At 46.6% G+C, this 17114-nt stretch overlaps 1 protein-coding gene across 3 annotated transcripts in view; it reads right to left on the minus strand.

Moving 5' to 3' along the window:
* DPP3 (dipeptidyl peptidase 3) overlaps nucleotides 1-17114 on the minus strand; it is a 559762-nt gene that overhangs the window by 390547 nt on the left and 152101 nt on the right. For all 3 annotated transcript variants that reach the window (XM_086938513.1, XM_086938514.1, XM_086938515.1), the window contains exon 4: nucleotides 2802-2939. In XM_086938513.1, coding sequence (XP_086794639.1) covers nucleotides 2802-2939 — 138 coding nt within the window. The remainder of the gene's footprint in view (nucleotides 1-2801; nucleotides 2940-17114) is intronic.

Consider the following 17114-nt stretch of genomic DNA (forward strand, 5'->3'; position numbering starts at 1 on the left):
TCCCACTCATTAAAATGGTAACTTGGTGTTCACATGAGCTTGGTTTTCATTTCCAGGCGAAAAGCCATGGGAAGATGCGGTGATGGATTACCCAGTCTCTCAACTCAATAGCTAGAGGACATTAGAAATGAGACTTTGCCCAACTATTTATTCAAATAAACTATAGCTGTCATATTGAATGTAACAACTGAGTCTACATTTTCTTGCAGAGATGGAAGAAAGGACTTGCCCAGGAAAATGGCTTTCATGTCCTTATATTTAGGGAAGGTACCATTTCCTAGGCTAATCGATTTCAGAGAGCATTGATGTTTTGAGAAGAGGTTCCTACCTGTACTGAGACAAGGCAGCTGTCTTTTTTTGAGTAGCTGGTGCCCTGTTCAGATAGTTTCTTTTTAGAGCCAGCAGAAGAGGGAGTTCAAAATATTTTTAAGCATGGTCATTTTGATAAGAAGTTTTTGAACTTGGTCCCAAGACTCAGCCAGACTCAGTTGTATGGATTTGGGCAAGACAAACTACATGGTTACGAGATAACAGAAAGCCAATTACTTCTGAAACCAATTTACTCAAGAAAGTGTCAACAGATTATTTAAACTACAGAAACTTTTTTTGATGATTTGCAACTCATTGACAGCTTCCGAAGTAAACAGAACTTCCAGACTTGTACATATCCAATTATGAAGCCTTATAAGCCTTCGTCGTAACAAATGCAATGTAAGAATATGCGCTGACCAGAACATCAAATGCCACAATTACTCAGGTTATTCAGTTGCCTGATCTCACATCTGATTCAAAAGCACAGCACACTCAAACTTTAGACATTGAGGAAGCTCCAAGCCGGTTGAAATTATAACACCCAATTGCTGCTCTTTAAATGTAAATGTTGTCATGAATATTGTTACTATGGAATGTATGTGATTTTAAATGGAACGCAAAAGCCCTTGATTATACATTATCCATAACTCGGGGTGCTGAACAACCAAATATTTCATTTTGTCATGGAAATAGTTTTTCCATTGGGAGTACAGAAGGGTTGTACTCCGGGTTCGTTGCACCAATAGTAACATTTAAACTTTGCCTAACTTATTATTAGCAAGTGCGGGATTCTATTGCCTTGACCATTCTTTTCTTGCAAATAGGAGTTCTATGTATGTTTTTATGCATTGGCATTTCTAAAGAACGACCCCTGATATACTGCACAATACAGTGCTGTGCATAGCAGAACCTGGGTATAGTATCTATGGCAGAAAAGAGAAGGGACGTTTTTGGATCATTTACAAAAGGGAAAGACATGGGATTTTTTGACAACCCAGTTGCAGCAGAAGCTTGGAAGTGTCGGAGGAGCTGTAATGCCATTTAAGTATCAATATTTTAGGCAGCTCAATCACCAGACCAATCCACAACAGAAAAGATTAAACTCTGGGGTACAGCCAATAATGAAGTGGAAAAGGGCAGAGTTACCAGTGATGCACTAGGAGAGGGTGCTGTATAAAGCCCAGGGACGTATTCGCAGAGCTGTGTGTGGCTGTGCAGACAATAGTACTTCAACAGAGGGCTGCAGGGATGGAATAAGGCAAGTTTGCAGATAGCAAGAGGTGTAGCCGATCAGAAATAGATAGCGCGGACGGAGTTGTGTAGGCACTTCGAGGTGCTCTGTCAGAGCGGATTGTGGGTTCTCGTAATGGAAAAGCAGGAGGTGCTGTGAGTAAGTGTCAGGTATATAGTGGGAATATACATCTGAAGAAGCGCGCACTGAATAAAAAGATATGTGCCGAGCTCAGACGCACACTGATTTAACTCCAAATGACAGAAGCTGCACGAAAAGGCGCAAAGCCCACAATGCCCGCCATGGAAGACAGCCTTCCATGCAAAGAAAAGAACACACCCTAAGGATTCTGACCCTACATCAACAGTAATACGTGTCCCACAAGAACATTTGCACTGAAAAACGTCCACATAACTACAACCAAGGTCCACCCCAGAAGGTCGAATCGCGTTGCTGTATCCAACACGGAGGCCAAGAGCTAGCACGCACAGCTAATAACGATGCATAGGAGACACCACAAGTAAAGCGTAACATAGGACGCCCTTTAGCATATCAACTAAAGCTCTGCCGACCCCCCCCCGGGCTATAGAATAGTGTCAACATGTAAAGAGAGAGGACCTAAGGGACTCAGGTCCCAACAACATATAGTAGAAGGACACAAGTTGCATCAATAGAAGCCTGGTTACACTAAGAATTCATCCTCAAATGGCTTGAAGTGTAAAGAACCTGTACATATATGTTGTATATATATGTACTGTAGAACTAGGTCACCCTGTGTTAAGATATTTCATGCGTAAGTTACAGCACCACACATTGTCCTAAACGTTGTTACACACATTATTTTGTATTGTCACAGTGTAGTATGTAAATATCCGATGTATATGTAAAAATGTGATACAAAAATCAAAAAAGAAAAAATATAAAGATCAAATCAGGCAAACTCCCGGCACGAGAGTGTTTATTGAAACAGAGTACGGGCCATCATACCTTATTGAAAAGTTGACACAAGACAAAAAGTTCATCACTTGAACCAGAGTAGGGAGACTTTTGTAGATTCCTATTAAAAAACAAAGAAGCCCCAATTCATGGTCTGGGAGGCACTATGCTATTGATACTAGGTATATAGTGGGCGGCATGGGGGTGGACATGCTTTAGACAGAGTAGGATGTGTTACAAGTCAAAAATGGGAAGGCATAGCTAGGTGTTTGTCTCATTATAATAATAAAGTAAAGGATGCTGCATGTGTGACTAGGCATACCTTGTCTCCCAGCCCCAGGCTCTGTTGCCTAGGTTCAAGTGAATACATGAGCTCCCCATATGTCTCCCACAGGGATTTCATTTCCTCTGGGTGCTGATGGAACGCTGCACTGTTAAACACCAACTCCTTAAGTTTCTCCTGTCGGATAAAGAAAACAATGTTAATGTCATAAACAGCGTACTTTAAAAATTAAACAATTCTATGTACATTTTCTTTACATCCAAATCATGAGAAAGCTGTTTTTTTCAGTGACTTTGTCAGGTTCATCTGCATAAAAAGGTGCCCCAAAGTAAGATACCTAAAACCGAAGGACTCTGTAGCAGCTATAGAGGAAACATGCTGCCAATTCTTAATACATCACCAAAAAGCAATAGAATTTGAAGAGTATAGTATCACACATTAAAAAGTAGAAGACTTAAATTACTGACATTAAACTGAAAGTGCTTGTAAAGCATCATATTTCTGTTTAGATACTACTCCAGTCCTGTAATTTCACATAGATTTCCGTTGAGAGATGGTAGGTGCGGGGTGACACCAGGGCGAGACTGTTGCATAGACATCCCCCAGATGAAGAAACAGTTAGCCAGTAGCCGCTGTGCAGCATAATGACATCAAGCATTTGCCTCAAACTGAATTTGCCTGCTATGGCTGGGCGTGTTTCCTTCTGTCCTAAGATCACAGCACCTCACTTCCAACTGGCTGAGCAGACCCCCTGTGACGCGAGTCACTGCTTGGACAATTTCAGTTATAAACCAGTCATAACCCACCCACAAATCACATGGCTGATGACCTAAAGGGAGACCATCTGTGACAAGCCGTCAGAGACAGAAGACACTTTCGAACAAATCTATTTATTTGTTGTAGCAAAGTGCTGGCTTGCAACCAACTACTACTTCAAAGCACTGATAAAAGTGTGAACAGCAGTTACGTTATGCCAACCTTATAGAAGGCTACAAAAAACGCAGCTTCTAGTCACTAACAAATTAAGCATACCACAGAACTGAAAAGGCCAGCAAACGTTGGCGATCCTATATCCTTCTTCAGTCGGAAACATTGGTCTAAGTACACTACAGAAGACAAACATTCCGATACAATCAGTGGAGGGAGACAGCTCCTTTGAGAAATCATGTCCCATCATGACGAGGGAAGGTAAGGCCAATCCATTACTGGACGAATTTAAGCAAGTAATTTTATTGACCATTCAATTATTTAAAACCTTTACAGTTCAAGTTCAAGTTCAGGAATTTGTATAGCGCACTACTCACCCAGAGGGTCTCAAGGCGCTTGTGGGAGGGGGTGCATTATTTATCGAAAAGCCATGTTTTAAGTTCCTTTCTGAAGGAGATGTGGTTCTGTGTAAGGCGGAGGTGGGTGGGGAGAGAATTCCAGGTCTTGGCCGCCAGGTAGGAGAAAGATCTTCCTCCCATGGTGGATCTGTGGATGCGTGGAACTGCGGCGAGGGCTTGATTGGAGGATCTTAGTTGGCGGTTGGGTATGTAGAAGGACAGTCGTGTGTTGAGGCATTCGGGTCCTAGTTTGTAGAGGGCCTTGTGTGCGTGGGTGAGGAGACGGAACGTTATTCTCTTGTTGACGGGGAGCCAGTGGAGGTCTTTCAGGTGATCGGTAATGTGATCTTGGCGAGTGATGTCCAAAATGAGCCTGGCTGAAGCGTTTTGGATGCGTTGCAGTTTTTTTTGTAATTTGGCTGCGATTCCGGCGTAGAGGGTGTTTCCATAGTCCAGTCGGCTGGTGACCAGTGCGTGGGTGACAGTCTTTCTAGTCTCGAAGGGGATCCAACGGAAGATTTATTTGCGCATGCGAAGTACGTTGAAGCAAAAGGATGAGACTGCGTTGACTTGTCTGGTCATCGAGAGTGAGGAGTCTAGGATGAAACCTAGGTTACGTGCGTGGTCTGTGGGTATGGGTGCTGTGCCCAGGGCTGATGGCCACCATGAGTCGTCCCAGGCGGATGTAGATGATCCTAGTATGAGGACATCCGTTTTGTCTGAGTTAAGTTTTAGACGGCTGTTTTTCATCCATTCTGCTAGTTCTTTCATGCCTTCGTGAAGGTTGGTTTTGGCGGTGTTAGGGTCTTTGGTGAGGGAAAGGATCAGCTGGGTGTCGTCAGCGTAAGAGAGGATGTTAAGGTTGTGTTGTCGCGCGATGGATGCGAGTGGACTCATGTAGACGTTGAAGAGGGTGGGACTGAGAGATGAACCTTGTGGTACTCCGCAGATGACTTCGGTGGCCTCTGATTTGAATGGGGGAAGTCGGACTTTCTGGGTTCTCCCGGCGAGGAACGAGATGATCCAGTCCAAGGCTTTTCCTTGTATGCCGGAGTTACTGAGGCGTTGTATGAGGGTGCTATGACAGACTGTGTCGAAGGCGGCGGAGAGGTCTAGTAGGATGAGGGCAACTGTTTCCCTGTTGTCCAGTAGTGTTCGGATGTCGTCTGTCGCTGCAATGAGGGCGGTTTCGGTGCTGTGTTTGGTTCGAAAGCCAGATTGAGAGGAGTCGAGGGAATTGTTGGATTCAAGGAAGGCGGCGAGCTGGTTATTGACGGCTTTCTCGAGGACTTTGGCAGGGAATGGGAGGAGGGAGATGGGGCGGTAGTTCTTAAGTTCAGAGGGGTCTGCTGTAGGTTTCTTCAGGAGGGCGCTGAGTTCGGCGTGTTTCCAGCTTTCTGGGAAGATAGCGGAGTTGAAGGAGCAGTTGATGATGTCACGGAGATGGGGTGCGATGATGGAGTCTGCTTTGTTGAAGATGTGGTGAGGACAGGGGTCGGTTGGTGAACCAGAATGGATGGAGTTCATTAGGCGGATGGTGTCTTCAGTGGAGATTGGGTTCCAGGCGCTAAGGTTGTTAAAGGGCGATTTAGGTTCGGAGGTGGGTGGAGTGGACTGTTCTTTGGAAGTGTTCTCAAAGCGGTTATGTATGTCGTCTATTTTGTTGTAGAAGAAGAAGGATAACGAATCGCAGAGGTCTTGGGAGGGAGTGATGTCGTTTGCACCTGCACCTGCCCTCCTTGCCCCCATCCTCCCTCCCTCCCTCGAACCCTCCAACTGCTTGGTCCCACAAATCAAACTGTTAGCCCTTTTGTTGGGAAGTCCCTTTTTTGCAGTCGTGCAGGGGATTATTTCATATTACACAAACGTCTCTTTAAAACTGTGAAAAATGTCTGAGTCTCTTCTTTGCCGTCGAGCAGGTGATTCCATTTCCTTGCAACCCATTAAAAAGTCTGAATTCTGGGAGCCCATAATTGGGCAAAGGAGTTCTGTAAGGTGATGCGTTTGAAGGTCGCCTAGCTGATTTGTGAGGGCTCTGCTCTGGTTCGTGATCTTCGGCCTGGCTGTGAGATATTCGACTTTGAAGGCCTAGGATAAGGTGCTACTGCCTCATACCAAGGTGTTGTAATTGTAGCAAAACTGACTATTATGATGGTCTTACAGGCGCTGATAGGGAGATGTGTACTTTCCGCAACTAGTTGCTGAGTTGCAGCTCATGGTGGAGGCTCTTCCTTCACAGAATCCATGTCCATGTAAGCGGTTTCGCACACTGGCGGAGAGAGGACTAGGTTCTTGTTTTGTTTCAGTTTATTGCCTGCCCTTGACTCGAGAAGCCTTGGCAAGGCCTCTAGTGTTTGTCTGATTGGGTGTGTGAACTTCGCCACTCTTGCGAGGATGCGGGTTTTTGTTTCCAAGAAACATCAATGCGAAGACTTATGCCATTGACCCTGAAAATGGGGCTTTGGCATTTAGATGTTTTACGTGCATCGCCGGAGTGGCTCTCTCAGATAGCCAGACCCCGAGATAATTGTAGGCAGCTGTTGTCCCTATTTGATGGTCTCCCAGTTTCCAAGCAGTTTGCCTTTTGTAGGGATATTTGCTGAATACTATTATTTTGGTTTTGCTCTTATTAACTATCATTACATAAAAGGGTAGACCCAAAAGTACTGGGGATTCAATGTTACAGGGAAAATGGTCCCAGTAAGTACATTGCACAAAACACAAATAATTCCTTAAATTATTCCAGACGAAAATAATTACACATTAAGTTTGTGAGGGGTGTTATTTATTCACATCTTCATCAAAGCACATATATGCAAAAGCGCTCCGGCAGTTACTTACCTCGACTTAGGCACAGGCTGTCTCATGAATTTACCGGACCGCTAGGAGAGATTCCATGACCCATTAAGTAATGTGCTCATCTTTGGACAGGTGATAGCGCGCTCTCTGGTACTAGGAGCCTACAGGCCCACCTATTTCCCTTGAATCAGCCCCACATGTATGGCGGCTAGCTGATGCCCCTTCCCACTCCCGCCACACGTCCCAGTCCTGATGAAGACCCCATAGTAAGGTGGCACTCAACCTACGCTTTTCAGGGGTCGAAACGTCGACTTTTGTACTTACACATACCCACAAACAACAGATTATTGTTACAGTGTTTTATCTTATGAGTTAGGTTTAAAATGGTTGTTTATATGTGTTAGACCTGACATCATTGGCTTGAGTCTCTCCTCCATTTTTTTCTGTGTGCCTCCTCTGTTTACGATGTTTTGCTGGTATATCGCTCTGGGCACTGTGCCACTGCTGATCAGTGCCGCGGTGCAAGTGCTCCCTATGTTAAATTACTGTATTGATTGAATTCCATGTTTGGCTTATTTGGTTTACTATCAGTCCCTAGTCTAGTGCACGCAGAGTGCTGGGGCTTATAAATACAAATGCCGCTAGTGGGCTTGCAGCACGTATTGTGCCACCCACACGAGCGGCCTAGTAAAAGTATGTCTACCGGTCTGTCATTGCGAGACCTACGTGCAGTTTCATACTGTCACGCGGGCTGCGCAAGTACGCCTACATGCCATTCCCCCAAACCTTCCCTTAACTTCATATTAGTCACCCCTATGGTAGGCCCGAGGGCAGGGTGCATTGAAAGTATAAGGTAGGACAAGCCTGACGAGGTTGGCATGTCCTAATAGTGAACTACTGCCATCTTCGTACTTCACTATCGTAAGGTAGCCTGCTCTCCATTAGTTAGAATGGGCCGCCGGGATTATTAATGGTATGATCCTAGCTGGCTCGGGGAGCATGGTGCAATGTCGAGTTTGGTATCCCTGAATTCGGAGTTTGATGACGCATCCGTTTGGGTGGATGGTTTTTGGACTCTGGGTTTGAAAATAGCACTTTTAGAAAGTGACTATTTTCTTGTCTAACTATGTCTGGTTTCTGCTGGTTTGGTGTGTGTGCGACCGGGGCTGGGTGGCTCCAGGGTTCTGAATGAGTCAGTGTGGGGTGAGTGTTACATTTGCATTGAGAGTAGGGGAAGAGTAGCTATTGATAGCCGGCCCTGCCCGATACAATGCTGGCTCCACCTCCTGCCGAGCGACGGATAGCTCTGCTTCTGCCAGTGACAATACTGGCTGCACTTCCTGCTGGGCGTCTGAGGACCGAGCCCTGCACCGTGAATCGGCCAGGTGTCACCACCTGGCTACACCCACCACAGACCCGGAATGAGGGGGAGTTCCCCTGCATGGACAAAGGGATCAAAGCCGAAAAGGGGTATAAGAGAAGGACCCCTGAACCAAGACTTTAGATCAATTCTGACAAGGAACCCTGAACCAAGGACAAGAAGCCTGCTGATCCAAGGACTTGCCTACCCCTTCTGCCAGAGTGCTGTTTGCTGGGGGGAATCCTGCAGTTGCTTCTTTATTTTTGCCAAGGAACCAGGAGAGAGGAACTGAGTGTGTACTCTCGAACTTTGCCAAGGAAATCTCCAAGGGCTGGAAGAGTGCCAGCCTCCTGTTGAAGTCACAGGGCTAAAGGACTTCATTTATTTGCTAAAAGTGCTTGTTGCTGGAACCTGAAAGTCCAGCACCTCTGAAAGAATCCAGCAATCTCGACGCCGACGGACGGCGCCGAAACCAGCTCGACATCGTGAGTAACGGCTCCAGTGTCCCGCTTCCTCAACGCCTGTCTCCGGGCCCGATCGACGCCAGTAGCAACGCCAGTGAGTAGTGAGTTCGGCTCCAGCTCCAAGTGACCTCGTGTCTGCACCGCCGCAGATCGCATAGACTTCGAGCCCTCTCGACGCCGTGAGCACTGCTCACTCTTGCAACATCATCATCAACATCGACGACTACTGAGGCCTGATCGACACCGAAGACGCGACGCCGGATTGATCGACGCCGCTGATCATCGTGTGCTTCACTTTCCTAAAGGTACTGTGTTGTTGGGGGTCCGTGTGACTCCGGGCTCGACGTAGCACTCCTCGCGGTTGACGCCGAACCTTTGGATTACTTTGCCTCGACGTCGTGTGACTCCTGTGTGGGTTACATTGTAGCCAAGAACTGTGATTTAACTAAGAAGAGTTGCTTTTGATACTAAAGACTTTGTGCTAAGAAGAAACTACGCTTGAACTATTATTTTTCCTTCCAAAAGTATTTATTAAGATTGTGGTATATTTTTGTCGTTATTTGGTCTTGTGCTAAGCCTTATATAAACATTCATATTTTTATAATACTACTGTGTCGTGTCCATTTGTAGTGTCTTCACTTTATTACTGTATGTGGTCGTAAATGCTTAACACACTGCCTCTGAGATAAGCCTGTCTGCTTTGCCAAGCTACCGAGGGGGTGAGCAGGGATTATCTAAGTGTGTGATCCCCTTGCCCTGACTAGAGGAGGGGAGTCCCTATTTGTCAGAAGTGTATACCTCTGCCAACTTGAGACCGCCAAGTCTAACAATATGGCTTAATAATATGCCTCTGTGAGGTCAACTATTTATCTTGTGATCACACTGAACCTTTGAAACTATCCTCACTATTCCAATCCTCATAAAACCACTTACCTACCCTACCCCCCCACCCCTTTTTCTCGGGCACATTGTGTATACCAAATGAAGAGCTTTTGCATATATGTGCTTTGATGAGGATGTGAATAAATAACATCCCTCACGAACTAAATGTGTAATTGTTTTTGTCTGGAATAATTTAAGGAATTATTTGAGTCTTATTAACTAATCAGGCAGTGTTCCTTGTTGTACTTTCCGAGTTCCTTTAAGGCTCTTTGGAGGCCCACTCTGGTGTGGTCCATTACTACCGTATCATCAGCGTACTGGAGGATTGAGAGTCTCGCCTTGCCCAGTCTCTGGGGCGCTAAACTGGCTTCTTTAAGGGAATTCTCCATGTCTGCGGTGTAAAGGTTGAATAGAAGTGGGGTCAGGACACATCCCTGCTTCAGTCCATTGTTGGTTTCGACTCTTGATGGTAAGGCTGTGGAACTTTTTTTGACCTGGACCTAAGTCCCCTCAAAGAGAGCTATAATTGCTTTCAGAAGCTTCGGGGGATCCCCCAGACTGTCAGCTTTCCCCAGAGTCTGCCTCTATTGTGCTGTAGTCTATAAAGCAGCAGAACAGTGGAAGATGCAGGTCTTTGACCGCTTGTTAAGAGAGGTAGGCCAGGGCCATGATGTTGTCCATTGTTTAGCTGTTTGCCCTGAATCCAGCCTGGTGGAATGGGAGAATTCCGTTTTTGTTTGCCCATTCCTCCAATTCTTCCAATAATATTCTCACATAGGCCTTGGCTTCTGCATCGAGCAGGGTGACTAGCCTATACTTGGCAGAATAAGAGTGATCGCCTTTTTTGTGGATGGGAAAAAGAACTGATGTAAGCATGTTTGTATAGTGGGGTCAGGATTGGGCCAGAAAATGACTGAACAAATTTAAATGCCGGGGCAGGAATGCCATTGGGCCCTGGGGCCCCGTCGTTTCTCATTGTCCTGATGATCCTCATTATTTCCCCGTCCGCCTTCGCTGGTCTCTGGCCCTACTTCCTGTACACTCTTAAAGTGGGGTTCCTTGTCATGGCATGCGTCCGGGGTCTTCTTAGAGGTGAAAGACTCAGCAGCTGGCGAGTGTACAGTCGTTTTACATACGCTTCACACTCATTACATGGAATACTATCCTACTTTAACAGGCTTTGGGAGTTCAGCCAATTGATACATCTCCATAGTTTTTAAGTTGTTTTTTTCTTTTATCAAGGAGAATACTTTTTGCCATTTCTGTTCAGTGACCTTTCTCTTGTACTCACTGTAGGAGAGTAGGGTCTGCTTCCTATGGTCACCCCCACTTTTTGCTGTGATTTACTGGTTTTTTGACTTTAGTGTGGGTGTGGGCCTGCTAATCAGACCCACAGCCAAGCTGTTCTCTCTCTAAATTTATACCATGCACTTTAGGTGCATACCAAATTGGTTACTGGGTCAATCTTGTGAGCCCCTGTATAGTGTACCGTAGGTACCCAGGGCATAGGTGCATCCAAGGCCTTCCAGGGGCTGCAGCATGTATTATGCCACCCCTGGCTGGCCCTCCAAACTGACACCACAGGCTGATCACTCAGCTTGGGTAAGGTGGTGTAATCACCCCTTACTTAGATATAGTATACCTATATCTACCTTTATATATAGACACATATACACCTATAAGCCACTCCAATGGTAGGCTTCGACAATCCTAGAGGCAGAGTCCTTGGTTTTATGTGAACGGGTGCCCTAGCATGAACTGAGCCCCTCTGCAGCTTTCGGAACCATCTCCTTACAGCTGTTCTATGATATAGCCATACCACATACTCTTAAGTGCATTATAATCCTCACAGTTAATGCTAACTTTGGTTTGGCTTTACCAAAACATGCCGTGTAAGGTGTCAAACGCTTTGGAATACTACCCCCGCCAATTCTGGCGCCGGGGGCAGCATTCCACCCTTCTAGAGGAAAAAGACATGTATGTTACTGCTTTACCCGGTTAAAGTTAAACAGAGCCCCAGCATCACAAAATGGATGCTGCTGCCACAGACACAAGTCTGACCTCCTGCTGCTGGACGAAACTCCGGCAGGGGAGGCATGAACAATAGGTTTCCTGTCCAGGGAGGTGCCAGCACCTCCTCGGACAGGCAGATGTGTATTGGGACAGATAGGGCTGCATCAGCAGATGCTTTTTGAGACACTGCCTGGGGTACACAAGGTGCTCTATGCATAGCCCGGTTCAAACCAGTTGCTGGGGCACTCCAACCCCAGCTCTGGCGCGAAACTGGACAAAGGGAAAGTGGTGTAACCACCCCCTTCTCAGGTCCACCCAAAGGAGGGGCCTAGGCAGGTAACCAGCCCCTTAGCTTAGTATAAGTATAGGAGCGGTGCCCCCAGGACTTTAGATTATCCTGGAAAGAAACTTTGATTGCAGTAACCGAGGAAACCAGAGGGATTCTGGATCGAGGGCGATCAGTGGCAGGGGTCCTCCTCGATTTGAGTGCAGCGTTTGACATGGTGAACCATAACATGCTATTGCGTCGCCTTCTTAGCTTGGGAATATCAGGGATTGCACTAATCTGGCTTAAATCTTTTCTGAGCAACAGGACCTTTCAGGTATTTGAGGGAGATACTGTTTCCTCCAGTAAGCCTTTGGGCTGTGGGGGTCCCGCAGGGCTCATCACTGAGCCCTACGTTATTCAACGTTTACATGAGACCACTGGCTGAGATCATCCGTCCAAATGGCATTAAGATCATCACATATGCGGACGATACTCAGCTAGTGGTCTCTCTCGCGCAGGAAAACAGCCACCCAGCACAGATGGGCTTGATGAACTGCCTGGAGGAAGTAAAAAGCTGGATGACTGCATCCTGTCTCAAGATTAACGGAGACAAAACTGAGCTGATACTCCTTGGTCCTCCTGCCCTGCCTCCTATTGACTCCCTATGGCCCCTTAGCCTGGGCACGCCACCTACACCTAAAGATAATATAAAAAGTCTGGGTGTTTGGTTGGATAAGTCTTTGACTTTTAATACCCAGGCAACCAAGCTATCTGTCATTTGCTTTGGTCTTCTTAGGCTTCTGAAGAAAGTTTTTCCACTCTTACCTTTTGAAGCCAAACAGATAGTCATTCAGGGCCTGATCCACTCTCGATTGGACTTTAGCAATGCCCTGTACTTGGGTGCACCGGACTACACGCTGCGGAAACTGCAGCTCATTTAGAACTGCGCTGCACGTACGCTGCTTCAGCTGCCCGGCAAGACGTCAGTAAAACCTGGGCTCAGGAGCCTACACTGGCTCCCGGTGAGGAAAAGGATCACTTTTAAATCTATGTGTATCTCCCACCAAGCCTATTGGTGCACGGCCCCGGTGATTAGCCACGCCTTGATTACGCCGTACCACCCTAGTAAACAACTTCGCTCAAGCCATGCCTTTTTGGCCACAGTTCCCCGAATCAGGAGAACTAGAGCAGGTGGCAGGCTGTTTTCCTATAACACGGCCAAGTTGTGGAACTCGCTTCCTCTCCAACTTGGGTCCAATCTCAACTTGGGTCCAATCCCAATTTGTTTTCTTTTCGCAAGCAACTTAAAACTTTTCTTTTCAATATACATAATTAATTCCTTCGGATGACTGCGTTTGGTAGGTAGCACCACATCTTCGTAGTGCTTGGACGCCCCAGGGCAGCAATCGCACTCTACAAATCCCCTTTTCATTTAATTTAATTTAATTTAATTTCATTCAACTCTTGTACCTTCGACATTCTATTCTGACTAGAAGACGGAAGACATCTCCCTTGTGGTCAAATAGTGACCACCCTGTGCAAACAGGCACCACCAGTAACTTGCCGGTCTGCTTTGTCGACGCTCCCGCCGGAACCCGGAGACTCAGCGACACAGGAACTGGACTCTCAGACTTCTCTAACTCCGACCTACACCCACAGCAAAGCTGAGACCTGTGGCGGACACGAGAGACGTGGGACGGACACCCTGGACATCCTGCATTTTGCTAATAGCTCAACTACCGACGTTCCCCTCGCAGTTGGGCATTGGGGTATGAGAAGCCCCAGACCAGAGCACCATTTGCAACGAAGCTCAGCCCTCCACACTTCACAAGTGCCGCGTGGGGCCCGCTCTCGAATTTCAGCTCGACGCGTCTTCCCGGTTCCTTGCCCATTGGCTAGTTAGCCCCCTGAAGACTTTCCTTTTGAACTAAACTGCTTTCCTGGTTGCTCCAGGCTTGCTCCAGCTTCCCTTCAAAGGAGAAGCGCCACAGACCTTGCTGGTCTGCAACATAGCCAATCTCAACATCCTGCGTGGGTTGCGGTTGACAAGGCTTGTTGGGTCCAATCCAGATACCGACACCGCAGTCAACTAGATCCGTCGTGGGACAGCTCGAATCCAGTGCATGGTCATCGTCGATGCCTCCTGGACCTTGTGGCTGAAGAGACAAGCTCACCTTCTTCACCTTCAAGCAAGCAACATCGCCTGGTTCCTTCCTGGTTCCTTCCTGGCCACTGGCTAGTGACCCAGACTCTGTCCCCTCTGCTTTCAGGTTCTTCACATCGCCGATCCACCCGGACACATTTCCTCTGGTCGCCTGCAGCACTTCTTTGCAGATCTCCATAGAAAACGACGACGAAACCCGACACGAAAAGACGCCTATGCACCCAGCTTCCCTGGGTGAGGTAACACGAGTACTCCGGTGCTCCCGTGGGTCTTGACTCTCGAAGTGTCCTAGTTTAAAAGGGTCCCATCCTAGTCCATCTGGAAGTGTCCTTAAACAGTAACTTTGTAACTTCTTCGTTTCCCATTATAAAGTCAATGGTAACTCCCGACTGTGTTTAGACACTGCACGCGTCTCCCGTGGGCCTCCTACTTCCTAACCTTTGGTTGTTTAGTGTAGTCCCGGCGATTCTACAGGCCCTAGGCCTGCTGTCTAACTCTCATGTGGTTCTTATACCACTTCTTTAGTATATGGTTTGTGAGGCCCCTAGGGCATAACTGTATTTGTGCAACTTATCGTATGCTAATTGAGTAACTTGTGATGTACTTTTTCTTCTGACCTCTTAAAGAGTGCAGAGGGGTTGTGTTTAGAATAAATACATATTTATTTGATATATACATTGTGTGGTGTCCTTTCATTTGGTATTCAAGTGATTATAATTGGTAAAACAGCTTGCTTCACATGCTCTCTGAAGTCTTAGCCTAAGACTGCTGGACCATGCTACCACTAGGATAGCTTGTCTAGAAGGTTGACTTTACAACCACCATCAATAAGGGTTGATTAGACTGGTGCAAGGTGCCCACTAGCATAGTGGACATCATATGCCAGGCTAACTTCTCACATTGGTGTGCAGCGGGTGGGATAAGAGCTTGCTGTTGTTTTACCATATAGTATTAAGATATCATTTGAAAGATCACATTAAGGTACCTGTAGGTACATATAAATCAAGTTCTTATAATACATAAGTTCTACTGAACTTAGCAGTTGTAGGTGGTAAGGGCCTAGCACACCCTGACTACAACTCCTAGAGAGGTTCTAGTAGGAAAACATTTAGTGTAAGTAGGTGCACACACCACACCTCACTAGAAAATGTCCTTGGATGCTGGGCTTAGGGGCCTCTGCCAGAAGTTGACCGTCCCAGGGCACATTCTAAATACGACACATTCACTTTTCATGAATTGAGAAGCCTGTGTACAGCCAGAAGGCTGAGACAAGGACAGAGTCCAACCTTTAACCACCTGATGGATATTTTAGTGGAGTATGATGTAGAAAAGGCATCTACCCCAGATCAAACGGGTAATACAGAGGGGGGCCATCCCTCAACAGAAGATCCCACTGGTGAGAACCAAGGGGAGTCTGATGATGATGTGGATACTAACCAGGTAGAAGTCAGGGAACTGAACCTGGTTAACCTAGGACTATTTGGGACTGGAGGAGGAAGAATAATCCTATCCAGACCTCCAAGTAGGCCTAACCCTGAGCACAGAAGAGGAAGGTCTCTCTCTAGTGAGTCCAACCACTCTGATGACTCAGTAGGGTCCCATGCCTCAGCTCTAGGGAGAATGACGTCCCCTCAGAGAAGAGAGTATAAGGCTAGGATGAGGGAATCCAAGCTTAGAATCAGGGAGCAAGAAGTTGCCCTTGCAAAAGAGACCCTGGCTCTTGAGAGAGAGAGAAAATTGTGTGGGCGAGAGCCCACTGGTGGCAGCACAGTACCTAGAGATAGGGAAAGGTCTCATGACCATAGAAACCTGAACAAGATTGTCCCTCCGTACCAGGTTGCGATTACATCCACAAATGGATAACTGCTTTGGAGAGGGCTTGCAAAGTACAGCAGGTACCCCAAAGTCAGTGGGCAGCAATCTTGTGGCTCTCCTTTTCAGATAAAGGCAGAGACAAGCTCCTGACAGTTAATGAACAGGATGCTGACAACTACTATGTCCTGAAGAGTGCTCTGATAGATGGGTTTGGCTTAACCACTGAGCAGTACAGGTTGCTGTTCAGAGATACCCAGAAGACACAGACTCGGGACTGACTGACTTTGTAGATTGTGCTACTAAGGCTCTGGAAGGCTGGTTACTGGGCAGTAAGGTTAAGGACTATACAGGATTGTATAATTTGATCATTAGAGAACAAATTCTTAACAACTGTCAGAACCAGTTATTGCATCAGCACCTGATTGACTCTGATCTGACCTCTCCCCAAGAATTGGGAAAGAAGGCAGACAAATGGGTCAGAACCAGGGTGAAGCAGAAAATACAGAACCAAGGTGGTGATCAGAAGAAGCAAGACCAAAAGAGTGGGGAGAAAGCAAAAAACCAGAAGTCTTCTCAAGGTCCCCAAAAAGCTTCTAATGGTGGGGGTTCCCAACCTGCAAAAAAGAAAGAAGGTCCTAAGAAACCATGGTGCAAAGTATGTAAAGTAAATACTCACTGGACCAGTGATTGCACCAAGAAGGAGGCATCTCCAACCACCATTGCCCCTAAGGCAACTGTTCCCCCTAGTACAGCTAATAGGGGTAGTTCGCAACAGAAGGGTGTAGTAGGGTTAACCCTGGGAACCGAGGTGGATTCTGGCCTAGTCAGAATGTCAACTCAAGCTGTTCTTGTCTGATGTGGACATGGATATGCCCTCTACTGTGAACCCCGGTAACTTGGGTAAGTACAGACAGACTCCTTTAATTAATAACAAAGTGGCTCAGGCTTACAGGGACACATGTGCTAGTGTCACAATGGTGACACTCAGTTTTGTGGACCCTGAACAGATAATACTAGGTGACAAATACCTAGTGACCAATGCAAGCAATGTCACTACCACCCATAGTATGGCAATTGTTAATTTCTCCTGGGGAGGGGTAACTGGCCTCAAAAGAGTTGTTGTTAGTTCAGACCTCCCCGTAGAATGTTTGCTTGGCAATGACCTAGAATCTTCAGTCTGGTCTGAAGTGGAGTATAGGACTTATGCAGAGATGTTGGGTATATCAGCACATGTCCTTGCTGTGACCAGGTCACAGGTCAAA

Source organism: Lissotriton vulgaris, chromosome 9, assembly GCF_964263255.1.
Source record: "Lissotriton vulgaris chromosome 9, aLisVul1.2, whole genome shotgun sequence".
NCBI lineage: Eukaryota > Metazoa > Chordata > Amphibia > Caudata > Salamandridae > Lissotriton > Lissotriton vulgaris.